Below are 27,007 nucleotides of genomic sequence, written 5' to 3'. Positions count from 1 at the left end.
CCCCCCTATTACGCCTCGCACTAATAGAGGCCTAAGGAAGTCATGTTATTAAGCCGTTTAAAGTCATGTTTAGGCAGCCGAAACGATCGGGACGATCGTCTTTTTCGGGACGGGCACCTGTCACAGTTCTATTAGACACAACAGTAGGGATGCCACAGTTATGGGGCTGCCAGTGTGGCTGCCAGTGGGGCTGCCACACGTGGGGCGATACTGTCGCCCTAGACCGCCCTATAGGTATATTAGACCACCTGTTCGCTAGACCTAGGATAGACCTAACCTAATAGACAACAATGACTAGAACGACTTATTAACTGTGACAAAGTTGATCATATAGATCAACTGTCTTCTTGGGCGTTGACCAGGCTACTATGGATGTAGCAGATGCCCAGTTTTCGTCTTTTCCACCATCAGAGGCCCTCATAGGCGTAGAATAGCCTGGCTTTGAGGGCTTGGAAGCATTCTCAAGCAGTAGAGGGCTCATGAGCGGTCGAGCTATCGAAATGGGCCATAGTCCTGTTGCTTTCCAGCCGCTTCTGATATTCTTGCTTGAAAATGCCATCTGGCGTGCTTTTCCATAGCAGGTAAGAAAGTTCCGTTTGCCTACAACTGTAGAATCGTTGTGTTGAATGAGGTATCCAAGCTCTTTTCGATAGGTCGCCTTGAGAGGCCCAAAGACTGCTTGGTCTAGAGGTTGGAGAACGTGGGATGTATGTGGCGGTAGGAAAAGGAGATATATCTTGTGTTTATAACAGAGATACATAAATTCTGTTGTTTCATGACTGCCATGACCGTCTAGGATCAATAGTCTCTGCTCAGAGGGATGATCAGGCTTAGTCAGAGGGATAAAGATGTTCTCAAGCCATTCCACAGCTGTAGAGTCTGAAGTCCAGCCATTCTCAGTTGCTGTGAACTTCCAACCACTGTAAATATCACGTTTATGGATATCAAGAGGAAACCATTGTTGTTGAACCGATTTCCCTCGATAAATAACAAGTGGAGGAAGCGCCTGACCAGTTGCAGAGACACACTCAAGCATAGTTGTCCAAGCCCGAGACCCAGGCTGTTTTTTTCGCATTGATGAGCTTTCTGATGATCCCAGTACTAAGCCATTTGATCCTCTGCCTTCTAGGATACCAGTTTCATCCATGTTATAGCGATGATGTGGTTTGATCGCCTTGATCTCTGGAAGGGCGAGTTGTTGAAACCATTGCCTGATTACATTAGTTGAGGCCCCATTGACACGCTTAGAATCGATGGCTCTAGCTCTATGAACCTTGATTGATGGATTTCTCTTAATAAAGAACTGAATCCAGTTTCTCCCAAGTGGCTGGGTAGTGCCTCTGATGTCTAGGATTCGCTGGGCAAATTCCTTGAGTTGTTGATGTGTTGGCGGCAGCCCTAACGCCGCCTGGATACGCACCCATTCAGCTAAGTGACTTTCCTGTGCTGGAGATAGCTTCTGGAAGCTAGAGAAAGCTACATTTCTTGCCTGTGAACCCTTTAATCGAGACTGGAGGGTTGATGGTGGAATTCCAGCATCATGAGCTGCCTTTCGGACACTCTGCCCACTTGCAACTGCATTGAGAGCTTGATTGACTTCTGTTTCCGTATACTGGCCCATTAAGCGTATAAGAGTAACTATTCAAAGAATTATAATAATCGCTGTAAAAGTGGTGAAGATATTAAAGAATGTTGAAGAGGGTAAAATTCTACATGAGCGATTTATGGGTGTGCGAAATGTGGGGGTGTGCGAGAAGTGGGTGTGCGACGTTATTCAACTTCCAGTCCATACAAGATATCTCCAGAAACCAAAGTCTAGTTTCAGTGTCAAGGCCTTGTTGAAATAGTCAAGCCGCGTCCAGCAATTTCGAAAGACATAGTTTCCAAGTCATCCCACTCCAGTCTTTGTCAGAGGTAAGGCGCACCACAAAGACTCCACCTCAAGAGCTGTCACCCGGGCTTCATAATTTACTCTCTTTGTGGTGTTCAAGAACACTTTTACAGTTTTACTGTGTGAAGTTGTTGCATTGTTCGCTCAACTCCAAATACTATAGATTAAAGTTTCTCACGTCAAATTTACGATGCTTTTTCAAATCCACAGTATTCATTGAGGAAGCTTTCGGTAAATATCTTGCTCACCCTCGCCAACTTCACACATGCGTGAGCACTTCCTCATAACATCCATGATTAGTCTGTTCATCTTACCTTCAAAACGACTCGACTAAGCTTGGCATTCCTCTCACCAATAAAAATCAATATTCGCAGTCACAGCTGTGTTAGCTTTCGACATGGCATACATCAACTCTCCTGCACTACTTCCGGATCCCATTCCTGCTATAACCTTCTTAGAGGCAACTCATATCAATTTGAATTGTAATAATGAAGCTCTGTCTCCGAAACCGAGCAACTGGCTGCCCTTTGAAGCCTCTGACAGTTCATTCGAGAAGCTCTCGGAAGTAAACGCCGTTCCTTCGCCGTCCGCCAGTTCACTGAATGTTACGACCCGACAGTTAACAGACCACTGACGACGACCCCGCAGGGGCTCAGCGGTTATAGGGACGGCCGTCAGCCGTTACGTCGTAACAACCCCCACGGAACGGAAGAACTAGGATACAGGTCACGTGACGATAAGCAGGACCGACGGACGATAAGCGGTCCTGGGACAGGACCGACGGTGCCAAGGGCGGTCCATGGCGATGGACCGACGTCCTGGGTGTCGGTCCCCCAGGATCAGGAAGTGTTCAGCATGGAACCAGACTTGTATATAGTTGGGACTCGAGTCCTCTCGAGTCCTACCTTTCCTAGTTCTTCAGCAATCAACTTTGTGATTACCCTAACCGGTACTTTCAGCTATACCTAAGTGACGACTACTCTACGACTCTTGTTGAGGCCTTGACTGATCACCAAGACCTTTGAAGATCTACGATTCAATCGACCAGACCCCAGAACGACTGTTACTGTTGTCAATCCCTGGCTTACTGTTAACACAAACCCACTGTCAGTTAGCTGGCCGTAACACTTTGATTGCTCCTGTTCAGTAAGTCACCTTTTGAGAACTACTAAACAGTATAGACAAGATGTCTTCTCGCGCTTCTGCCAAATCACCTACTCCAGGATCCTCATCCTCTTCGCGCAACCAGCCTCAGAGCCTCGCGCAGGAGCCCGCCAACACTGAGGACTTCGACATGCCGGACCTCAAGTACGACTCCGATGGAGATGGCTCTTTCACCAAGGAAAGCTACGATAAGCTCCGACGCATAATCTAGAAACAAGAAGCCGAGACAAAAGACATGCAGAAAATCGTCAACGAAAACCGACAAGCAATGGAAAACCTCAACGAGCAACTCCAGCACGCTGGACAGGCCTACAAGAAGCTGGAAGAAGACATCAAGGGGGACGCCAACCTCCGGAAGACCCAGGAACTCCAGGGGGAAATCACCACCCTCCGGGCCGCCGCCAACATCGTCACCACGCCCGTCCACGGAGGACGACAAAAGCTCAAGCTCAGTGCGCCTGTCACCTACGACGGAACCCCCGGGACCCTTAAAGGATTCCTGATTCAGGTCAAAAACTACCAGAACTTTCACCATGGAGATTTCACCAACGAAACCGAAAAAGTAGTACACGCAGCCACCTACCTCCGAGGAAAGGCCCTCAAGTGGTTTGAACCAATCCAGGAAGAATACCTTAAATGCGAGACCCTCGACGAGTGCACCACCGAGACCCGCGACATCTACGCCAATTTTAAAGGATTCGAGGATACGCTCAGGTTACTCTTCTAAGACCCCGACGAAAAGCGACAAGCCGAACGAGATCTGGCACAACTTAAGCAGACTAAGTCCGCCAAAGACTACTCCGCCAATTTCCGACAACTTAGCGTTCAACTCGACCTCACCGAGGAAACCAAGATCTTCATGTTCTATCAAGGACTAAAAGACGAAGTCAAGGACGAGATCATCAAGATTGATCGACCTGACGACTTTCTCTAGTACGCCGAACTCGCTATCAAAATCGACAACCGGCTTTTCGAACGACGAAAGGAAAGAGGCGAAAAACGACAAAACCCTAACTCAGGACGCAAGTACTAGTGGCAGCCTCAGCACTAGTTTAACAACCAGCGAAACGACAATAGACCCCGCAACAACTGGAACAACCCCCGACAAAGTACTGCCTATGGTCACCACAGTGGACCAATGGACCTTAGTGCTATACAGAGAAACGACAAAAAGAACGACAGTTGGAAGAAAGATAGACAGTGCTATAACTGCCAGAAGATTGGACACCTAGCATACGAATGCAGGTCACCTAAGAAGGAACGCTTCCAACCGGTACCAGAGAAACGACAAGCGAGTATCGCCACGAAGACGATCCCTCATGAACAACTCAACTGGACCACCTGCTTCGATGACAACTGCCATATCCACTCTAGCAGTAAGGAACACGCAGGATGGTACCCCCAGAAACCTCAAGAACGATCTGGTTACGACACCACCAACGCACCTAAACGGACCCTCGCTGTAGGATATAGAAGCAACAGCAAAATCGAGCGCAAGACAATCGAACAGCTCGACAGTATGAACGACAACGAGGAATTAGAACAAGACAATCAGCGAAGACTGAACCTCCTCTACGCAGGACGACAAGCCAACCTGCAGCGGATTCAACAGGACTCACAAAACCCTATATGGCAACGACAACTCGGTGCGCTGGACGCACACATCGAACGACGACAACATGCACAAGGAGATCCCGCACGGATCCGCCAAATCAACCAAGAACTGGAAGAACAGGTCGAATCAGAAACGACCAAGAACACCCCTAACGACTCGGAAACACCTCGCGATGTTGCCTGCCAACATGCCCAACTGGAAGTCGCCTTTGAAGTCGCTTCAGTCAACGACACCAGCTCTGGAGAGGACTCTGACGAAGAAATACAGTGGTATCACTGCTACCAAGACCAGCGCCGAGTCCACTATATCAAGAAAGACGAAGCATGGAAGAAACAGCAAGAAAACGACGAACAAGGAACGGACGAGCAGTCAAAAAACTAGACTCGCCTACCGAAGACAAGGGACAACGACAGGCAGTCCAGACAAGGTCCCTATGTAGCGCAACGACGCCCACGACACAACGACACGAGCATGTACAAGTCCAAATACAGCTCAACGGAAGAACAGCTACCGCCATGATCGACAGCGGAGCCCAAGGAAACTTCATATCACCAAGAACGGTGAATGAAAGAAAGATAACCTGGAAAAGAAAAGCAGCCGAAGACTGCTACGAACTCAGCACCGTTGAAGGAGAACAAGTCCAGTACGGCGGAGGACGCATTGCTATGGAGACAGCGCAACTCCCTTTGCAGATCCATGGCCGGAATGAGCGACTGAACTTCGATATTACGGAGATAGGAGACAAGTACGATGTCATCCTTAGAAGACCATGGTTATACGACAGTAACCCACGGATAGATTGGAGAACAGGCCAACTCCATTAGGACCAGGATTCAGTCACTGAGAAGCAACCACGGAACGGTGCCTCAAACGAACCTCTCAAGACTCCTGAAGCGAAGAGATTTCTAGCATACCTACGGATAAAGGATGCAAACGCCAGGACGTTATCAGCAACAGACATCGGCAAGGAAGACCGACTTCTGTCTATCCCAGAAGAATACCGGCAATACCAGAAGCTATTCGCCGAAGAACTCGAGACCGGACTCCCGGAACACAGCAACTACGACCACGAGATACCCCTTAAGGAAGGGAAGGAGCCAAAGCTAGAAGCAATCTACGGACTCAACCAGAAAGAAATGGAAGCACTCGACGCTTACCTCAAAGAAAATCTACAGAAGGGATATATCAGACCCTCTACATTACCAGCGGGATACCCAATCCTGTTCGTACCAAAAAAGAACGGCAAACTACGACTCTGCGTCGACTACCGGAAACTCAACGACATTACGATCAAGAACTGCTACCCACTACCGCTCATCTCCGAACTACGAGACCTGTTGCACGGAGCACAGTGGTTTACAGCACTCGACCTAAAAGGAGCCTATAACCTGATCCGGATGAAATCAGGTGAAGAATGGAAGACAGCGTTTCGAACACGCCGAGGACATTACGAGTACCTTGTGATGCCCTTCGGACTCACCAACGCACCCGCGACATTCCAGACGATGATCAACCACGTCTTACGAGAATTTCTAGATGTGTTCGTCGTAGTTTACCTCGACGATATCCTAATCTTCTCCAAGACTCTGGAAGACCATAAAAAACACGTACACCAAGTACTGCGGAAACTGCAAGACGCCAAACTCCTAGTGGAACCCGAGAAGAGCAAGTTTCACGCCAAAGAAGTCGAATTCCTAGGTTTTACGATAGCCCCAGGAATCCTCAAAATGTCCAAAGACAAAATCGCAGCAGTACGAGACTGGCCTACACCACAGAACGTTAAGGACGTATAATCCTTTATTGGATATGTAAACTACTACCGACGGTTCCTAGAAGGGTACTCAGACAAAAACGACCCTCTCACGAGACTCTCGAAGAAAGATGTTCCCTGGCAATGGGAAGAAGAACAAGAACAAGCCTTCAACGAGATCAAACAACAAGTCACATCGGAACTAATACTTGTTATACCAAACCCCGAGAAACCATTCGAAGTCGAGACCGACTCCTCAGACTATGCTATAGGAGGACAACTAGGCCAACGAGACGACGAAGGACGACTACGCCCTTGCGCCTTCTTCTCACGCAAGTTACACGGCCCAGAACTCAACTACCAGATATACGACAAGGAACTTATGGCAATTATCGAGGCATTCAAAGAATGGAGACCGCAACTCTCAGGAACCAAGTACGAGGTCAAAGTATATACCGACCACAAGAACCTTGCACACTTCACCACATCGAAAGATCTTAACAAACGACAAATTCGATGGTCCGAATTCTTGTCAGAATTCAATTTCAGAATCATCTACCGGAAGGGCAAGGAGAACGGCAGGGCCGACGCCCTCAGCCGACGACCGGACCACAAGGTCCAGGTACCTGAGGAAACCCGAGTTATCCTCAAAACAGACAAAAACGGAGACCTTGTGCCAGCAGCCAGACTCTTAATGATGGCCAGAAGAGACAGTACCAGCACGCCTGGAAGGATGTCTCCTGAAGCCATTAGGGAGATACACTCCGCACCCGCACATAGTCACCAAGGCGTAACCAAAACGTGGAAACGCATCCGTCAACACTACGACAAAACGGCTACACGACAAGAAGTATCTTTAGCGATTAAGGACTGTGAGGTTTGCGCAAAAAGCAAACCCAGCCGACATCAGCCTTATGGAAAGATACAGCCGCTCCCAGTGCCGCAAACCGCATGGGAATCCATCTCGCTGGACTTCGTCACTAAGTTACCTAAGTCCCGAGAACCGATGACCAACGTCCACTACGACAGTGTCCTCGTCATCGTCGACAGACTCACAAAGTACTCATACTTCATTCCGTACATGGAGTCAAGCACTGCAGAAGACCTCGCCTACAAGTTTCTGCAGGTGATCGTAAGCCAACACGGAATGCCGAAGGAAATCGTATCCGACAGAGACAAGCTGTTCACTTCCAAGTTTTGGAGATCCCTGATCTCGCAGCTAGGATCTGACCACAAGATGTCCACCGCTTTCCATCCGCAAACCGATGGCCAGACAGAACGAATCAATCAGATCATGGAAACCTACCTACGCTGCTACGTCAACTATCAGCAAAACAACTGGGTCCAACTGCTACCTATGGCCTAGTTCGCCTATAACAGCGCAGTAGGAGAAAGTACAAAAGAATCACCATTCTACTTGAACTACGGATTCAACCCGACAGCCTATGGACAACCCCGACAAGGCCCAACAGCTCTGAAAGCTGTGGCAGATATCAACAAACTCAAGGAAATCCAACGAGATCTTCCCAGAGACCTTGAATTTGTGCGCGAACGCATGCGCAAATACGCTGACAAGACAAGAGTTGAGGGACCAACTCTAAAGGAGGGGGATAGCGCATACCTTCTCCGCCGGAACATCAAAACAAAACGACCAAGCGATAAGTTAGACTTCAAGAAACTTAGACCCTTCGAAATCACGAAGAAGGTATCCAACGTCAACTTCAAACTCGCACTACCAGACACTATGAAGTGTCATCCAGTTTTTCATATTTCACTTCTCGAGCCAGCACCAAAAGGATCACGAACTATAGACCACATCGAAGTCGACCCGGAACAGGACTACAAGGTCGAAAGGATCCTCGATCACATCGATCAGCACGATGACACAGAAATACAATACCTAATCAAGTGGAAAAACTACGGACACGAAGAAAACACATGGGAACCCGCATCAAACTTGGAGCACGCACAAGAGGAACTTCAAGAATACTGGACGCAATGGGAAACACGACAGCACGCCAAAGTCATGCAAAGACCAACACACAACCCTCGCGTCAGAAACCCTCAACCTAAGTTTCGACCAACCAAGAAACCCCAGGGCAACAAAACGTTTCTTCGCCTAGGAACACCTAGCCCTGAGTAGCCGAGGAACCTCCAACACTCCCCGCACCCGCGCCATCCACCAGAGGACCCAAACCCACAAACTCGTCACCAAAACCAAAAAGGGACCAAGGAGGATCATTCCCGAGACCCACTGCCTGGAGGTCACTAACGACGAACCTCTCGTGAGCATCCAAGGCAGGTAGGACTTCGTCGTCCGCCAGGACGCCATCCTCCCTGTCAACCTCCTGCATACCACGCTCAAAAACTTCGGTCTGCCGCTCCCGAACCATCTTACGGACCGTCCGAATCCGTTTCAGACGACCCGCAGCATCCGCCATTTGAACTTGCAAACGAGCAAACTCTTGATGAAGCGCGAATAGCTCCTCACCCGCTTTCTCTTCTTTCTCATCCCACTCCTTTTGCTGAGAGTTCAACTTCTGAACTAGAAGCAAACATTAGCAACCCCCAGAACAGCGAAAACACAAAAACACGACTTACGAGTAGACGCCACGAGGACGCCGTCACAAGGTTTCTTCGCCTCGATGCAAGTCCTACAGCGTGTAGACTTCTCGCCAAAACGACACGGGACCTTTGCACGGAAACAACGAGTGCAAGGCATGTCGCTAGCAATCGATCGGGACTCCACGTATTCAATAAGCGCAGCTCTCTCACGATCTTTTATCATAGTCAAGTGCGACTTTGTCTTTCGAACGCGACCTGACATGGTGTCGGCATCATGAAAAACAAAGGAAGCAAATTTGTGGATCCCCAACCTGGGACCAACGACCTACCTATACTCAGGTCTCGAGGACAAGACCTTTAAGAGGGGAGCTGATGTTACGACCCGACAGTTAACAGACCACTGACGACGACCCCGCAGGGGCTCATTGATTGATTGATTTATTCCTACTCGGTTATGAAGCCGCTCTTATGCCAGCAGCTATGCCCGGAAAGCGGGGTTTGGCAGGTAGCCGAAGCGTCGACAATGAACAGCGACGCCCCACTTCGCCCTGATGTTGCATCAGGGCCAGCTATCCCCAAGCTCCCCACTATGTTCTCTATTCTGTGTGTTTGTGCCCTCTGTTGAAGAAGTGTGTTGCTCTCCTGTCTGCTTTCTCGCTTTTGTGTTGCTCTCTAGAATGCTTGTTTTGCGTCCTCCTGCTTCGGTTCAGTTGGTGCTGGTAGCACCGTATCTGGTTCTTTGTACCTACAGTCTCCCCCCAGCGCTCAGCTTTGTCTCTTTGTTTTGTCCGTATCCTCCCGGACTTGTATGTGCCGTTTTCTCAGTTGCATCTGTAAATTCTTTGTTGCCTCCTGCCGGGTTCCTATGTGGCCTCTTGTTTCTTGCCTGTTGACCACTATTGCCCTCCACCACATTGGCCCAAGGGTCTTCCACGAAGCACAATGCTCCACTGACTCCGACATGTTCGATTACTGGGTATGAGAGCTCCCGCACAGATTCCGCAGACATTGTCGCGCGTTGAAGGGACACCAATCCTTCTTCGCAAAAGGGGCGACAGGGGACCAGTCTGTCTGTGGTCTGTAGTATTGTGTGGCATCGATCGTAGCATGCCTAATGCCTGGTGCTTTCTCCGTGCGGAAGGTGATACTGTTCTGTCGGACTCATCTTCGTCGTTGTGGGACGTTGCAAACTTTGTCGGGGGTGACAGGTGACCCAAAACCTGTCGGCGGCTGTTGTGTTGAAGTTGATTGTTTGGGCGCAGTCTTAGTGCTTCGTGTAGCGGCTTGTGGCTCGCCTGTGGTGGTGGTAACAGTGTTGTCTATTGATATGTCGTATTTTGCGGCTTGCTCTCAAGTTTTTCATTGTAGTCGGGGCGTGCTCTGCGGCCATCTTGGGCCCCTTTGGGACGTAGAATCAAGGCCGAGGATGGCATTGCATCGAAGGGGGCTCTGTGGCCGCGAGCACGCGTATTTGGGGCCGTTTTTGCTCCGATTTTCAAAAATTTCGTTCTCGCTGTTGTTGATGTTTTTCCCCGCAGGGGCTCAGCGGTTATAGGGACGGCCGTCAGCCGTTACGTCGTAACAACCCCCACGGAACGGAAGAACTAGGATACAGGTCACGTGACGATAAGCAGGACCGACGGACGATAAGCGGTCCTGGGACAGGACCGACGGTGCCAAGGGCGGTCCATGGCGATGGACCGACGTCCTGGGTGTCGGTCCCCCAGGATCAGGAAGTGTTCAGCATGGAACCAGACTTGTATATAGTTGGGACTCGAGTCCTCTCGAGTCCTACCTTTCCTAGTTCTTCAGCAATCAACTTTGTGATTACCCTAACCGGTACTTTCAGCTATACCTAAGTGACGACTACTCTACGACTCTTGTTGAGGCCTTGACTGATCACCAAGACCTTTGAAGATCTACGATTCAATCGACCAGACCCCAGAACGACTGTTACTGTTGTCAATCCCTGGCTTACTGTTAACACAAACCCACTGTCAGTTAGCTGGCCGTAACACTGAAGAGTTGCCGGAGCTTTGATTTGTCTCTCACTCCTCTTCCATCAGATTGGGGTTCTGATGAAGCAAGTCTTTCTCAAAACGACACGTCTCGTCGTGGATCACTTTCTGACCCTGAAGTTCCTGTGTTACAGGATCCGCAAACCAGAAGTCTAGCCGAAGTGAAGGCCTGTCCTCTGACTTGGTTCTTGTCCCAGGACTTTCTGGACGAAAGTGATGTTTATTCTTCGCAACTTTTTTCTCCTAACACTATTTTAGAGTCACAGTGTGGTGCCGGAGACATCGATCGCTCCAGCGGCATCAGAAGTGCCGGCAAAAATGTCCGATATCCCTTTCCGGACCTCTCTCTTCCAGATTCGAAACGTGATCACCGTCATGATGCGTATTACAACATCTTTCTCCGTCGACGCAAAGTTCATAAGAGGTATCGAGATCAAGAACTCCTAGACCTAGGCCAGAAGCCGGACCCGGACTGGCGCTGGTGCGGTTTTCTCGGCTGCGAAATGTCGACCTGTCGGTACGCAACTGATTTTCAATCGAATGAGTCGGTAAAACCACAAACTTTCCTGTTAATGACAGGTTATGCTGCCAAGGCCCATACTTCCAGCTGTTTTCTGTCTGCATTTCAGGAGCTTCCTGGTAACAACATTCCTGATTCACATGCTCTTGTAGCTTTTGCAGTATCACCACCTATCTTGCACGCCATCACGAACTGCGAGTCACTCTTTTCCCATGATTCCGTAGATTCTGAGACGTCCTTCGAAAATCACTTTCAAAAGGCTGCATCTTGTCATTTGGAGCTGAATAGTGCAATTTGTACGATGACATTGCAGGACATGGAGAAGATGCATAAACAGATTTGGCCTGATGAAAATGAACATAAGCCAAGTCTTTTCGTTTCCATTTTTCAGTTCTTAATTCACGCTGAAGCCTGGCGAAGGAGACAGGAGAGAAAGGGATATCCATGGAGTATGTCGGACCAAGAAGCCCTCTTGGTGCTCAAAATCATATTGAGTACCTACAAACGCTTATTTGAAAAAGGCTATGTTGTTCTGGAAGATGTGTACGAGGAGAAAGACTTGGAAAAGACTTGGAGGGCTTGGTTGGAAAGCTTTCGGCCTTGGGGCGACTCCAAGGTACCGTTCCTTGTAGAGATTGAAGCTGGAGAATTAAGGAACAAACGCGAAACCAAAGGGCAAGGGCTGAAAGAAGCAAGTCATTATGAAGGAGTTGGAATTGGCAAAACAACTTGGTGGCCTAAACGTTCAAGGGCTCCCGGGGTTGACAGGTCAAGAGAACACTGATGTTGGAAGTTTTGAATCTCAACATTCATTTGCCAACGCCATCCCACTTAAGTTGACTTCATTTTCTCTTTTCCTTCTTGTATGTGGGAACGATAAAACGTGAAGCGTGCTCTCGCTCTTGCCTCTTTAAGTCGACGACTAATCTCAAGAAAAGGTATTTTAACGCTCTCGTTCATTTTCTGCCTCATTCACCTTTTTTCTCTATTATCTACCAAGTTTCGACAAAGACTTATTGCTTCTTTCAGTGTTTTTAACAATTACGCAGTACTCCTCGTTTGCCTCCTTTTCTAAGAGTGTGGCCTTCATTCCTTTTCCTTCATCACTATCGCCGCCATCTCAAAGCGAATAACCAGAGCCTGACTACCTCACCAGCATCACCAGATACCGCAACAATGTCTGAGGGAAAGGGCCTGTACCCAACGCCGACACCTTCGGTTTTCCCCTTGGGAGACTATCACCACCTCATGCGTTTAATCGATGTGGCCGGATACAATGTAACTCCCAGTGTTCTCATTCTGATGTTGACCTGCACTGACCATAACCTCAGCGCAAAAGAAGGGGGTTTAAGCTCGACGAAGAAGCCCGCAAAGACCTTCGCGAGATCGACTACCACCTTTTCCAGGAGAATCTCCCTGGGTATCTCGACCGCTCGAAACGCTATGACTGCATGCCTGGCGACCCTCTCAACCGTCTCTTCGCCGCACTCCCCTCTCCTGAGCAAGATGATTGCGGTTTCACCCCTAGGCTGCCACAGGCGCACGCCGCCCACGACCGTCGGGTCGTACTGGCAATTTGGCCCTATGCCAACTCGTCTCTTGAGCGCGTAGTCCAGACCTCATCTGACCCCAACGCCCATGACTACTGGTGGCTCGCACGGTTTGCCTTTTCACTCTGGGATCGCTCCGACCTGAGCATCCGGTGCACTTTCACTCAGCTCCTGGGGCAACTCGCCACGTCAGGCGCCGTCACAGTTGGTCCAGACCCCAGTATTGACTTTTCCGAATACTATCGCGTTCCGGGCTCTTATCCTACCTCGACCTCGGACGCCTCGACCAAGTCATACAACAAGCAAGCTTGGCTACGATATGCTCGGTGGATCTACAAAGGAAGACGTGATAAAGATGCTGACATCCCCTCACGAAAGGCTGCCGCCAAGTCGAATTCAATACGTCAGGCACTCGAACTCGACAAATGTAGTCACTGCGGCAAGGGCCGCGGCGAGCCTCCTAACAACAAGATGTCCCACTGCTCAGGCTGCTACGTCAAGTGGTTCCCTTACATAAAACGTATTTACTGCTCCAAGGAATGTCAAGCCGCTGACTGGCCGGAGAACCATTATCAAGACTGCCAGCGGCGTAAACATTTCCTTCGAGCAGTGTACATGCTTTTCACCATAGTGGCAAAGTATCAGATTGCGACATACTCGAGCTTTGTCTCGGATGTTGCCACAGAGTCGGAAAGCGAAGAAGGTCCTGCTGACGACCCCGTTCGCACTTACATCTCACCTGCTGCCTGGGGTATGGGCCCCTGGGTTGGCCGACCAGTGTTTGATGAGCGTGGCACTTTTCTTATGAAGCACAAGGCCGGTATGGTCCGAAGGCTCCTGGCCGGTGATTCGGGCGACAATCTATACTACCACCTTCAACACATAATTGAGTTGGTACTTGGGCGTAAGTCACATCCCTCACTCCTTGCCCAGCACAACTGAAATGGTTGTCTCAATCCATCGTCATCTTCATCGCGTTTCTACTTTATTTTTACATGTTGCTTTTGCTAACATAATGGAAAGCCCATTGCGATGCTCTTGTTGAGATGGACGTCTTCATTCGGAATGCCGGAGATTGGATTACCTCAACCTCGAGCGATGCGTGCCGCGAGACCGATGACCTTCAAGTGTCAAAGGGAAAGGACCCCATGTTTTGGCCGCAACCCATCCTCAGCTGTCGACTCAAAGGCAGTAACCCGAAACGAGATGTTTTCGTCATTGATCTTGCCTGCCTCAGGTTCGGTTTCGAGCACTTGGTTCTCCCCTTCGACGTGTTTGTAAAGACGCGACACGCCTCGTGTGTTGGCTCAAGACAGCTTCATGACATGGCACCTCACTGGTCGCCTAGGGCTCAGAAGGGCCTCATTACCTGTCGCGATCTCGTTGCGTACCGTTGGGGCGAATACATAAAGGAGTATTTTGCGGAACATTTCCCAAAGTACAAGATCCCCGGCCAACTGGCGAAGCTAAAGAACGATTCCTTTGAAAAGCACGCTGGAGAATTCATGTCAATGACGAGTAAGGCTCTGGGCGAGGCCTTGGCGGCGATCCAAGGCCTAGGCGTCCACCGGCAATACCTCTATCATGAGCCGAACCCATACGCACACGAATTCACCATCGGTGTCACGGACGACAAGGAGGAAGTTAAGCTTTATGAAAACATATGGATGACTGAGAGTGAGCACAGCGTCATCATGGGCAAGATCAGCGAACAAAACAAGAAGTTGCCTGTGGGTTCAGAAACACGTCGCCTCGTGGGTCTCTGGATCAACCGCCTCATGAAGCATGGCCTCAAGCACCCTTTCGACGCCCCTAGGTTTCTTGGGCCGCGCCTCGCGAAGCATTACAACATTATGGGAAGCTTCCCCTGGGAAGAATGCCGTGCTATCGAGACATCCTGGATGCAGTGGAATGGCATTACAAAAGAGGATGTTATGCGGTTCTACAGCATCTGCGATCGGGTCATGGGCAGAATTACAAAGAAGGGACCAGTGACTCCGGAACTGCTTAGCAATCTGATAAAATCAAAGGGCGGTTTCGACTGGACGAAGAACTTGACAGCGGAGGAGGGACAGATATTTCTGACGATCGGAACATTCATCGCGGCCCAGAACTCGCCTGGGTACATGAAGGAATTGTATGAATCGTTTAATGAAAAGCCCGGCGATAAATGAATAGCTCCAGCTTCTCATTTTTCTTGGACGAGATATACCCCGCGGCAAAACGGGTTGGATTGGTTTGGTAACTTTGCAATTCTTGGGGTTACCCACACAATGGAAAGTCGTGGATATTGCTTTCTCGAGTTTTGCAAGTCGGCAAAAGTGAAGGAAGGTCTCGGGAAAAAGTGTACAATAGACCCAGCTGAATAGGCTTTGATTTTTTCTTCTTCTTTATTTCTTTTCATCTTCATCATGTCAGTGGTTCCTCAGTGTGTAAATGTGACGACCTGGCGTCGTCGGCTGAAATGGAGGATCGTCAAACGGTCGCGTCTGATTGGCCAATCAGAACCAGCGGCGTTGTCGACGCACGGACCACCAGAAATTTGTCCGATTGATGGTGAAGCTTAGGAGCTCCATCAACTTTTTCCATCACCACCATATTAAGCGGCAGGACAGGCATCTCCTGCTTAACAAACACGTACGATACCCTAAAAGACTCTTCTGGATACTCTAACTAATCTATTGTTTCAGAATGCCGCCCAGGTTACCACAACAGGCCGCGCGCGCCCTGCGCAGGCTGGCGACCCCATCGACCCCGATCACACGATATCTCAGCACGTCGACGCCTTACCTCGCGGCACCCTCTGCTGCTCCCGCGGGTAGCTCTCTCTCTCGCATGCCGGCCGATTACGTCCCCGTAACGAAGCCCCCTTCCGCTCGCCCCCCTGAGACGCGCAAGTCGCAGCTTATCCGAACCTACACCTCCCTCCTGCGAACGACGCCCCTGGTCCTGTTCTTCCAACACAGCAACTTGACCGCAGACGAGTGGTCCGCCGTCCGCCGTGAGCTGAATACCGCTCTCGAAGCCGCCACCCCCGAGGGCTCGCCTCTGTCGGGCCGCGAGGTTCACCTTCAGGTCCTGCGCACGCGAATGTTCAACGTCGCTCTAAAGCTGGCCGAGTTCTACAACCCCGAGGTCGCCAAGGCGAACCCCAACACGCCCACGGGCCCCAAGGGACCCCTTGTGCACGATCTGAGTATGGCGGCCTACGAGGCCATGAAGAACCTCGAGGTACCCGAGGACTCCGCCTACGCCCAGATCTCGCCGTTGCTGTGCGGACCTACTGCCGCGCTCGTATTCCCCGCCGTCTCTCCCGCGCACCTGGCTGCCGCGCTGAAGGTTCTATCCCCGAGCGGGCCCAAGTTCCCTGCGCCGACAAGAAAGAAGAATCCGAGCTACTACGACCCCCTGTGCCAGGCCGGTCTGCAAAAGCTGCTGCTCGTCGGTGGGCGCATCGAGGGCGACGTGTTCGACGTTGAGGGCGTCAAGTGGGTTGGTGGTATCGAGGGTGGTATTGACGGCCTCAGGGCGCAGCTCGTGCACCTGCTCCAGAACGCCGGTCTGGGTCTTACCAGTGCTTTGGAGGCTGGCAGCAAGAGCTTGTGGCTGACGCTGGAGGGACGGAAAACTATGTTGGAGGATGAGGGCAAGGAGGGTGAGGGAGAGAAGAAGAGCGAGTAAGGAGGTGGTATTGTATGATAGTGCTGTACAAGTCTGTATTATCAAGAGACAAAAGATCTCTACTATAGAGTTTATTCATGGCATGTTGTGTGCATGGTGAGTGGCATTTGAGCCTATGGGGACTCAAAGTGAGAGCGGCTTGATTGGATGTCTACTATACACTAGAGTTTGAGTGAGAACGCCTTTGTACGTTTCTGAAGCGGTTGTAAACTAATTCTGTACTTTTGTTGGTACAGCAGCAGATTGATTGCTAGTTGCATTCTGAAGCGTCCTGCTGAAAAGGGAAGCTGAGTCCACGATTAAGCGGCCACTATGGCATGAATTAGTCTCATAGTTTCCCCTTTCTAAGCATAAACGTGATTTCCTTGAGCATATGCAAACCTGGGGCAGCTATGTGTTATGTAAAGGGTGAGAATCCACCATGTTAGGAGTACCAGAATTGAGATCAATTCTTTGGTAAGCTATATTGCACAGTCACTTCAAAGCTTTTTTCTACCTGAAGTTAATAATCATATATGTATACAAAGTCTGGCTTAATGTATAATTAAATGCACATTCAACCAGTAAGTATATGTGGTGACATTGTTGATGGATGGCCGGATATGAATGGCTGATGCGGGGCGGGAGCCACTAACATGGCCATTGCAGGTGACCTGCATGATCGCGCCGTCGGACCGGAAAAAGACCCCTAATTAAGCTTGAAGCACAAAGCTCCAGTGGAAGGAGGGTGCCAACTTGGGGGGGTCACTACGTACCTGACACTATGCGATTGCGCGTTTCTGAGCTCTCCAAATCGACCAGCTGACGTACCTCTCGACGCATTCCTCGACAATACACAATCCCCATCAGCAACAAACAGCCTGCAACGACCCGTCGCATTCTCGACGTCCGTTCCTTTTCCCAAGCCGAAACTCTTCGAGCGACCCTTAGCACAACTATCATCCGATTGAAACGCTTCGAAGCCGAGAATCACCATGGACTTCGCTCCCTACCAGTCCTCTCCGCCAGAGCGCGAAAGAGCTCTTTCCCCTCCTCTCGCATCGCCGCGCGCGTCGGCCGACTTTCGAAGACCATTCTCTCCATACAACCAACCCTCACCACCTCCGCTGCAGCATCCACAGCCCCAGCGTGGTTGGCAACCGAATCTACCGGGCTCTTTCCCAACGGCGGATGCACACAGGGAGGGCGTGAGCGAGTTCGACACGAGTTTGGGAATCCGACTGGATTATGAGGCGGCCTTGGCTTATCTGGCTTTCCCACCGCTGGGCGCCATCCTGTTGTTAATTGGAGAACGGAACAGTGATTATGTGAGGTACGTGGACATGAGACATGGGCAAGGCTGCTGGGCGCTCTAACGCCGACCTGATGATGGCGTCGATGCCGCGGGAACACTCAAGATGCCCCGCAATATACGGTATAGTTTAGATTACTGACAGGGGTAAACAGGTTCCATGCGTGGCAGTCATCTTTACTCTTTACAGCGGTTATGATTTTCCATTTGGTCTTCCTCTCTTGGTCCAAGTTTCTCAGCTGGCTCTTCTTCATTGGCGATATCTTGGCGATGGTTTGGCTGGCGCTGAGGGCGTATCAAGATGCAGATACACTGGACAGGTAAGGTGGTGAACTACCCAAACAGGGACGTGCACTAACAGGTCGCAGATTCGAGGTACCCATCATCGGGGCTCTGGCCAGCAGGATTCTGGATGACGAATGATCTGACTGCCGTTTTGCGTATTGTAAGATGGCCAGTATGCGGTGTAATGACTGTTGTTGTGCATATCATATACCCTTTTAATCGGTTGGAGATGTATGAGTGACCCTTTTGAGTCTGATTCAGCGTGAAGGTTAGGAAGTGTCACTGCAATGGCTGAGTTTACTTGATGATAAACGGTGATGAGAGACTAGTTCAGAAATGAGCTTATACGTTAACCTTGTTAGAAGTTCAATAGAAGTGTTGGAATAGATATCTTGTGCCCATTCACATATGTGTATCTTGTTTCTGTTGCCCAGCTCACAGCCTTGGAATGCTTGTACAGTGCTCATGACCGTACGTAAGACGCACTATACACTGTGACCGGATCCGGTCGGACTATCCTCCTAGCGCTTTCCGGCCTGGCCACTGGACGACGCACAGGGCAACACCAGGCTGATTACGCGACTGTTGCTTGCCTTGAGTAGCTCGAGCCTCACTACCTACGCAGCTCCGAAGCTGTCTGTCCCTTTCCGCCTCAACACACAACCCACTTCACAACAAACAACGGTGCTCTCCCACACCCATCGCCATCATACCCGACGCATTGACGATATTAACGGCGGTCTTTCCTTTTTGAAAATTCAACTACCACTTTAATACCCTCCAAACTCCACACCCCGCCGCCACCATGTCGACCCTCGAAGAGCTCGACGACCTTGATCGTCAGGATCAGAACGACAAGAAGAGAGACGAGGGCGACAAGGACAAGGACAAGAAGAAGCCTACAGGCGATGCCGATGCCGACATGAAGGACGCAGAGGAGGAGGACGATATTCTGGACGACGAGATCTTGAACCTCAGCACCCAGGACATCCAAACCCGCAAACGTCTCCTCGAAAACGACTCCAGAATTATGCGCAGCGAATTGCAACGGCTGACGCACGAGAAGGCTACGATGGGGGAGAAGATTAAGGAGAATCTCGATAAGATTGCTAACAACCGGTATGCCCCTCCACTGGTTCGTGATGACGAAACGAGTGACTGACTTGCTCCACCTTCGAGGCAATTACCCTACCTTGTCGGCAACGTCGTCGAACTTCTCGATCTCGACCCTACCGCCGAATCATCGGAGGAGGGCGCCAACATCGACTTGGATGCGACCCGTGTGGGCAAGTCCGCCGTCATCAAGACCTCCACGAGGCAAACCATCTTCCTTCCGTTGATTGGTCTTGTCGACCCTACCACTCTGAAGCCTGGTGACCTTATTGGAGTCAACAAGGATTCATACCTTATCCTAGACACCCTGCCTGCCGAGTATGACAGCAGAGTGAAAGCTATGGAGGTGGACGAGAAGCCTACGGAGAAGTACACCGACGTCGGTGGTTTGGACAAGCAGATTGAGGAGCTGGTCGAGGCCATCGTCTGGCCCATGAAGGAGGCCGAACGGTTCAAGAAGATTGGTATCAAGGCGCCAAAGGGTATGTTTCTTTGATGTCAATTTCTATTGGTAACAAGGTACTGACTTCTCCCAGGTGCTCTGATGTACGGCCCTCCAGGAACCGGCAAGACCCTCCTAGCCAGAGCCTGCGCAGCGCAAACCGATGCCACCTTCCTCAAGCTCGCCGGTCCCCAACTGGTTCAGATGTTCATCGGTGACGGTGCTAAGCTCGTGCGAGACTGTTTTGCCCTCGCCAAGGAGAAGGCCCCCGCGATCATCTTCATTGACGAGTTGGATGCCGTTGGTACCAAGCGTTTCGACAGCGAAAAGAGTGGTGACAGAGAAGTGCAACGAACCATGTTGGAACTCCTCAATCAGCTGGACGGTTTCGCATCAGATGACCGCATCAAGGTGCTGGCTGCCACAAACAGAGTCGACGTTCTGGATCCCGCCTTGCTCCGTTCAGGTCGTCTCGATCGCAAGATCGAGTTCCCTCTGCCGAACGAAGAGGCCCGCGCTCAGATTCTCAAGATTCATTCCCGCAAGATGAAGGTCGATCCCGCCGTCAACTGGGGCGAGTTGGCTCGCAGCACGGACGAGTTTGGAGGTGCCATGCTCAAGGCTGTCTGTGTAGAGGCTGGCATGATTGCTTTGCGGATGGGTAAGAACAAGATCAGCCATGAGCACTACGTGGATGCCATTGCCGAGGTGCAGGCCAAGAAGAAGGACGTAAGTTTTGCTTTTCTCGACTGGGTCTCCCCTTTACTGACATGGGTTAGACGGTCAACTTCTACGCTTAATCCATCCAAATTCTGGATGTCGCTGGGTACCTGGGGTTGTTGCTTCTGGCGGGATTGGGGCATAGAGGATTCGAATGCGATAGACAACATTGTACGATTACCACGGACACTCATGCGGCCCTATAGGAATGGAAAGCAGGGTTGGCGAGCCCACTATCATTCGAACCTGTGATTTTGTGTTGTGGAATGTTGCCTGCAGCCTGGTGACTTTGGCTGGGTGAGGCCTCTCGCAAGTGGCAATAGCACCGTTATCGGGTGTAAATCTTTGCCTGCTAACCATGATACAGAGGGTTAACTCTATCAGAATTTGATTACTGAGCTTGAGGACTAGCCAGGCAAGCTTACGCATCGGCAAAGCCCCCGTTGCCCTCAAATTGAGGTAATACAGATGATAGGTTAGGGGCAACGCCGGTCTCCCGTCTATGTGGCTAGATACCTCGTCGAGCTGATGTAAATCCCTTGCGGAAGGCTAAGAGACCGCCTGGACGTTCTCGCGGTGATAACACGGCTGGGCTGTATGCCACTCAGACTCAATCGTGGCTTGGTCTGCAACAATGGCTAGTGACAACACATATCCTGACGCCGCATCGTTACGTACTCGTCAATAGTCCCTGTCGATAATCACGACCCCAACCGGTGCGAAGGAGCCAATCGAAGCGGTCAATGGCAGTCAACGCATATCTAAGCGGCAGTGCCTTTACAACCTATAATCTGTGGCGTTAATTATGCTAGTCGGTACGGGCGTCGTCTTCGAAGCCTCACTGGGGCGCGAAAAACACAACCTTGGCCATCAACCTTGATTTTGGTGGCTGATCCCTGCCCAAGTTGGCGTCACGTTCAGACGATCTTGGTGACAGGGGTCCCTAAGTTGGCAGTCAACCCCTAGCGCCTCGCGTGTCTTATTTTGTTCTTCATTTCGACTTTCTCTATGGCTACTTTTCCGTTGAGAAAGTCTTTGGCGGTTAAATTGTCTTGAAATGTGGCGTTAGGCAAGCAGTGCAGGTGACATCGTGTGAGGTGGGATAGTATGGCAGTTGCACGAAGGTTGCTCGACCTAACCCGCTTGGATATTTGGCCAGCGAGCAAGCTATTCACTTGTGGAAAACGCCAAAATCTCTAATAGGCTGCCTTATGTGGTTTTGAGTGCACTATGGCCTGCTGTTGCAACGACTGAGGGTATGGTTACCGGTGGTCTGGACCAAGGCCAGGGCGACGATGACGCGATCACGGCATCCCCCGTTCGGCAATTTTTCGAGAATCAAGGGAAAGTGGTAAAAAAGAAGCTTACTTGTGTTTCCTCCAACACCCACCTCGCTGCGGATGTCACGGTAAGCCCTACACCTGAGACATTCGGCCCCCGATCTTGACTGCCTGGCGGCCCCATTTGCCGCTCTCCTCCCGGCTTGCGTCTTCCATATGGAGGTGTGGCAGCGGTGGTTTGGCCAGCTTTTCTGCGCAGGAGATCGTTGTGGTCATGCATGTTCCTGGTAGAGCTGGACGTTGACGACGGTCGTATGAAATTGCCATCCTCATTTCATCAGATTTGTCCGAACAACTTACAACGTTTCTTCTATTATTGGAATCACTACACTTTTGCCGAGATACCTACGAGGAGAAGATGTGCAACATCACCGTTAGCTAGAGCACACCGCGCAAGAGTGCTCGACTGGAACATCGTGGCGTTGCTGATCAGTCGACTGAGCCACCCAGCCACTACTCCATGCTTGGGGACACGAGGAGATCATCGACAACTAGGAGATTTCTCCAAAATTCTGTATGTCTAGGTGTGTGATGACGCCCTGTCTTCCCCCCTCCCCCTCCCCCCTTCGCTTCCAGAATATCAAGGCCCGCAGACCAGTTCTAGGAACGGTGGGTGCCGGCATTTAAGATGCAGGGGAACGGCACATATACCCCCGCTTTTCGACGTCGTTGCCAAGGGGGGGTAGACGTACGTCGGGCCAACTACACTTCGAGACGTCGCTGCTTGTACGCTGACAATCTGGTACACTAGCAAAAAAATAGTCTTGGGCCTTTCCCCTTCGGCTGGAGGGTGTGATGTCGACGGGGTGCGAGATGTTTGGGTTTTGTCAAGATCATATCATGGTAATGTCAGGTTCAGTTGTTTTGCCATGCCCGGCACGCTGCCGCGGGCCGCTTCTAGCGTGTACGAAACTTGGTACTGGATTGCAGTTTCCAAGGGTGTTCTCTTTCGATAATTCTAGTATCAGGTGAGCTGCGAACAGAAAAGAGGCCCGGCTGAGTGGGAGAATAAAGCGCTTGCATTCGAAATACCCGGTGCTTGTCACTGCAACCCCCGTGTTAGCACCGCGGCGACGATCGCATTTCCCCCTCGAAGGCGGCTCAGCTCCTCTCTACCACTCATCCGGTTGCCCCCCCTCGTCTGCGATACTACCCAAATTATCCCGATGTAGGTCGTCATGCATTTTGCGAGGCTCGTTGGATTCCTTCAAAACCGGCCGTACCTGACGTATGCGGTCCCCGGGAAAGACAGGGAGTCCTATTCTGGACGGCTAGCCAGACCTCGCTACCACCCGCAGTCTCTTTTGCTCCATGCGAGACAAGGGAAAGATGTGCTTGTCCGCGCCCAGCCGCGTTCCCGAATGGTCACTTTCGACGACCGGCGCCCCTTTTTTCCTTGTTTCCCCCTTATTTAAAGGATTGTGTTGTCGCATTCTGCGTCTGCCACTGTCGTCAGTTCCAATTTGCGCGGTTCATGCCTTTTTTTTCTGACCCAGGACGCTGAGGGTTCTGGTACCGATATCTTGTCATCTGTCATTTCATCTCTGAGGTTCGAGCCTTTCGTCACGATGCTACTTGGGCACTGGAGAGCTTGTGCGAGTTGTATCCCGTCTCGGACGGTGTGGCCGGCGACCTGCAGAAGTTATGGACTGCTTTCTTTGGGCTGCTTGCCTGTGGAGTTCAGGGTGGTGGCGATAGACGTAGACGCGAGCATGTTTGTTGTATTCTGCGCCCGGCTTGAATCCGTACTGTGTCGTTACAAGAGGGTGTCATGCAGTTTGCCTTGCGTTTACTTCGGATACTGTCTGCAACATGTCTAGTGATCTGATTTAACGCCGCCTCGTGGATGTCTCCTATCATCTCAACGCCCCCTACTCTCAACACGTCAATCCCTTCTCATCGAGGGAATCATGCCGGATATGCTTGTCTCGATATCCTTGTCCAACGGCGTCTAGTGACTATCAACTACACTAGCTCTACTCCTTCCTTAGTCTGCCTCTTTTCGTCCACTTAGATGTTGACAGGGCCCCCCTTTCCTCGGCGTGCGGGTGAAGAGGACCTATTAGGTTGGAGAGGAAGATTGTTTGTCTGCCAAGCTACGGCTAAGCGGGCTCCAGATGGATTGGACTATAATGCGGAGACGTTGAATGACTCCATTGGATTCAGGTACAGATCTGATTAGTACATTTGGCAATTATACTAGGATGGATAGATTTCGTCTCATCCAACCACAGCCGTAGCCACTTGAAGAGGCGTGAGGGGCTTGTCTCGGCTTGTCGAGAGTAGAGGGCATGAGATCTACAGACCTGAGTTCGTCACTCTACTAGACTGGAGGTATAACCGGCTCTGTATTATGGCTACCGGCTCTAATTTCGATGTTACCTTGTCCAGGGCTAGGTGGAGGCAGCCGAGAGGCGGCGCGCGAGCGCGTCCTGTTTGTTCCAAGAGTTGAGTCGAAGAGTAGAACTTCGTCATCGACAGACGAACTACGGTCGAGGTCAGGACTGTGTTTCTATAGTCGTCAAGCAAATCTGAAATGTCTATATAAGATGATGTCCCGTTCATGTTGGAGACTTCCATCTCCTCTCCTCATCAGCCCCATCGCCAACCAAACAGCTTTACCTCAAGCACCATCTACAGCTCCAGCTCTAGTTCATCATCCTTCTTTGACATTCAATCGTTCTCAATAAACTCTACAAAAGTTTCCAAAGATCAAAATGCAGTTCCTCGTCGCCATCACCGCACTCTTTGCCAGCGTCGCCGTCTCGGCACCCCTTGAGGAGCGTCAGATCTACCTCCCTTGCTCCGGCCTCTACGGAACTTCCCAGTGCTGCGCTACCGACGTCCTCGGCATTGCCAACCTCGACTGCGGCAACCCTCCTGAGGTCCCGACTTCTGCTGATAACTTCAGCGCAGTCTGCTCGGCCATTGGACAGCGTGCTCGCTGCTGCGTCTTGCCCATTGTGAGTTCTAATCGATTTGTGCCTATAAGAAGACTCAATGGATGCTAACTATTTATGATAGCTTGACCAGGGTATCCTGTGCAACACCCCTTCCGGTGTCCAGGACTAAATGTCCTTCTCGTCGAAGCTCTAGGTCTAGGCTTGGACATGAGCTTTGGGACAGATAATGTGTATGAATGGTTGATGGATATCACTGTATGATTTTGATGGTGTAACTTGTATACTTGATTCGTATCAAAGGGCAACGATTGGCATGTCTTTGGAGGGTTCAGGGTTTAGGTGTGATTGGGTTTGATGTGTTTGTTGGTTGGAAAGTGAGCTGCTGCTATGCGGCTTGTATAAAACCTGTTCTATAGGAGAATCAACTTTTCTTGGAGACAGCCGGAGTCCTTTTGTGGCTGATGCCGTGTGGACGACTGCAGTTACGACTGGTAACATATGCGGCTTTCCGCAGTTTGGCTGTTGGCTGACAGTACTAGGCAGCTGAATATCTTGTCCTCTTATCATCATTTGTCTGACTTCTGAGCCAACGATCCATCTTTGACAATTACGGTTTTCAACATGTCGGCAGCGCTGACTTCCGCTTGTCTTAATCCAACATTCATTCGGAGGTCAGATATATCCGATACGACATAAAGAGTTGTAGTAACGGGTAAAACTGTCAGAATGCGAACCCAAGGAACAGTGGCAGGGCAATGACGCCATGGACCGGTCCAGGCCCTCAAAGGCCTGGCCAGAGTCAAGGTGAGGAATTTCAGCATCGGTGAGCCTGTGTGCACTGACAGCCAGCTGGCACCGTATGCCTTACCCCACAATCTCATCTTGTCCGTCCCATCAAATCAAGCAGTGGCGGGACATGAATGGCTAGATCGTCTGCCAATGCCCTGTTAGCTCAAAATGACATCACCGGAGCATTTGGTCCTTGCGGCGTATGATGGTCCAGAGCGCTCAGAGACAGGCAAGGAAGCTGCCGCTGCCGCCGCTGCTGCCGCTGCCGCCGCTGCTGCCGCTGCCGCTGCTGCTGCCGCTGCGACTGGTGCTTGTTGCTTCCCGCTGCCACTGGGAGTTAGTGGTGACGCACGGGCTCTCACGCGATGGAGTTTTGAACAACAGCAAAGAAAGAGAGAGCTTGGGCATTCCGAAGCTATCTCAGCTTTCAAAGAAGTAAGTGGAATAATAATTAGGCAAATATTCTAAAATGGCATGTAGCCCATGCCACAACACAATTAGCATCCCGCATCCCCAATTTTCCCATCAAAGCATACACTGGTTTCATCACCTAAGCTCAAAACTGACCTGCAACCTTAATGTTCAACGCTATGCACGAGACAGCGGGTACGTACCGCACATGCCAGAGGCGATAACCCACCAACAGGGGGGGAAGCTACGTCATGCTCAGCGGCGACAAGCTCTGGGGAGCTCTCTGAGTGGCCACGGCAGGAGCTCTCGCATCGCTTTTTCAGCAGATCATCGTAGCATGTGCCCTCTCCCGGTCGATGCCATTGCATTGAATTGACGTGACCAGCCGCAAAACTTCCCCGGTTCTTGCTGCCTGCCCTGGTTTTTTTTCACTTTTTTTTTGTGTTGTTGTTCATTCTACAGCTAGTGCCACCGAACACAGATGAGAGACACAGAAGCACCACAGCTACAGGTGCGATCAGATCGGAGGAAGGAGCAACCCCCTCTAGTGCACCTTCCCTCTATTTCACCTTCCCACACAAGGCAGTTGCCTCCCTCTCATCTCCTTAGGCGGCTGGTTACGACAGGCTGCTCTCACCTTTTGTTTATGTAAACTAAGGTAAGAGCACCAGTAGGAAGCCTAAAGAGGGAAAAAAGGGTAGGTACCTACCTACGTGCGTACGTAGCTATGCTGTTGTTCTTATGTACGTACTGAGCAAGAGCAGCAAGACGCCGCACCTAATGCAGCCACAATTTCCCACAAACGCAGTATGGTGACGTGATGTATTCCTGACGTTAGACGTGAATTGTTGAATCACCCCCATGGGCCGCTCTTGCTCCCTGTCGTCAACCCTCCACTCTCACGTAGTGTACTTGCCCACCGTCACCGTCACCGTCACTGTGCTGGACCCCCCCGCGTC

At 50.8% G+C, this 27,007-nt stretch overlaps 8 protein-coding genes across 8 annotated transcripts; 6 read left to right on the top strand and 2 right to left on the bottom strand.

Annotated features, from left to right (window-relative positions):
- Positions 1 to 307: 307 nt before the first annotated feature.
- On the bottom strand, positions 308 to 1,621 carry CTRU02_208149 (transposase; the record flags this gene model as incomplete). The annotated part of the gene is made up of 1 exon (XM_036725911.1): positions 308 to 1,621. The coding sequence occupies one exon, from the start codon at positions 1,619 to 1,621 to the stop codon at positions 308 to 310; it is 1,314 nt and encodes a 437-aa protein (XP_036582625.1).
- Positions 1,622 to 3,077: 1,456 nt separating this feature from the next.
- Positions 3,078 to 3,782, top strand: CTRU02_208148 (reverse transcriptase domain protein; the record flags this gene model as incomplete). The annotated part of the gene is made up of 2 exons (XM_070205040.1): positions 3,078 to 3,216; positions 3,271 to 3,782. The coding sequence occupies 2 exons, from the start codon at positions 3,078 to 3,080 to the stop codon at positions 3,780 to 3,782; spliced, it is 651 nt and encodes a 216-aa protein (XP_070061115.1).
- Positions 3,783 to 8,549: 4,767 nt separating this feature from the next.
- Positions 8,550 to 9,208, bottom strand: CTRU02_208147 (uncharacterized protein; the record flags this gene model as incomplete). Its single annotated transcript, XM_036733188.1, has 2 exons — positions 8,550 to 8,965; positions 9,022 to 9,208. 2 exons carry the CDS (start codon positions 9,206 to 9,208, stop codon positions 8,550 to 8,552), a joined length of 603 nt encoding a protein of 200 aa, XP_036575038.1.
- A 2,113-nt stretch (positions 9,209 to 11,321) lies between these two features.
- CTRU02_208146 (uncharacterized protein) lies at positions 11,322 to 11,450 on the top strand (the record flags this gene model as incomplete). The annotated part of the gene is made up of 1 exon (XM_070205039.1): positions 11,322 to 11,450. One exon carries the CDS (start codon positions 11,322 to 11,324, stop codon positions 11,448 to 11,450), a length of 129 nt encoding a protein of 42 aa, XP_070061114.1.
- A 1,249-nt stretch (positions 11,451 to 12,699) lies between these two features.
- On the top strand, positions 12,700 to 16,754 carry CTRU02_208145 (mitochondrial 54S ribosomal uL10m domain-containing protein; the record flags this gene model as incomplete). The annotated part of the gene is made up of 4 exons (XM_036733189.1): positions 12,700 to 12,801; positions 12,855 to 13,977; positions 14,097 to 15,210; positions 15,764 to 16,754. 4 exons carry the CDS (start codon positions 12,700 to 12,702, stop codon positions 16,752 to 16,754), a joined length of 3,330 nt encoding a protein of 1,109 aa, XP_036575039.1.
- A 974-nt stretch (positions 16,755 to 17,728) lies between these two features.
- CTRU02_208144 (uncharacterized protein) lies at positions 17,729 to 18,468 on the top strand (the record flags this gene model as incomplete). Its single annotated transcript, XM_036733190.1, has 3 exons — positions 17,729 to 18,066; positions 18,201 to 18,365; positions 18,414 to 18,468. 3 exons carry the CDS (start codon positions 17,729 to 17,731, stop codon positions 18,466 to 18,468), a joined length of 558 nt encoding a protein of 185 aa, XP_036575040.1.
- A 667-nt stretch (positions 18,469 to 19,135) lies between these two features.
- On the top strand, positions 19,136 to 20,857 carry CTRU02_208143 (26s protease regulatory subunit 6a; the record flags this gene model as incomplete). Its single annotated transcript, XM_070205038.1, has 3 exons — positions 19,136 to 19,449; positions 19,510 to 19,925; positions 19,980 to 20,857. 3 exons carry the CDS (start codon positions 19,136 to 19,138, stop codon positions 20,855 to 20,857), a joined length of 1,608 nt encoding a protein of 535 aa, XP_070061113.1.
- Positions 20,858 to 24,662: 3,805 nt separating this feature from the next.
- Positions 24,663 to 24,956, top strand: CTRU02_208142 (hydrophobin precursor; the record flags this gene model as incomplete). The annotated part of the gene is made up of 1 exon (XM_036733192.1): positions 24,663 to 24,956. One exon carries the CDS (start codon positions 24,663 to 24,665, stop codon positions 24,954 to 24,956), a length of 294 nt encoding a protein of 97 aa, XP_036575042.1.
- Positions 24,957 to 27,007: the final 2,051 nt, after the last annotated feature.

This window comes from Colletotrichum truncatum (genome assembly GCF_014235925.2).
Source record: "Colletotrichum truncatum strain CMES1059 chromosome Unknown Contig_0005, whole genome shotgun sequence".
Taxonomy (NCBI): domain Eukaryota; kingdom Fungi; phylum Ascomycota; class Sordariomycetes; order Glomerellales; family Glomerellaceae; genus Colletotrichum; species Colletotrichum truncatum.
This window is presented reverse-complemented; position numbering and strand designations above follow the sequence as displayed.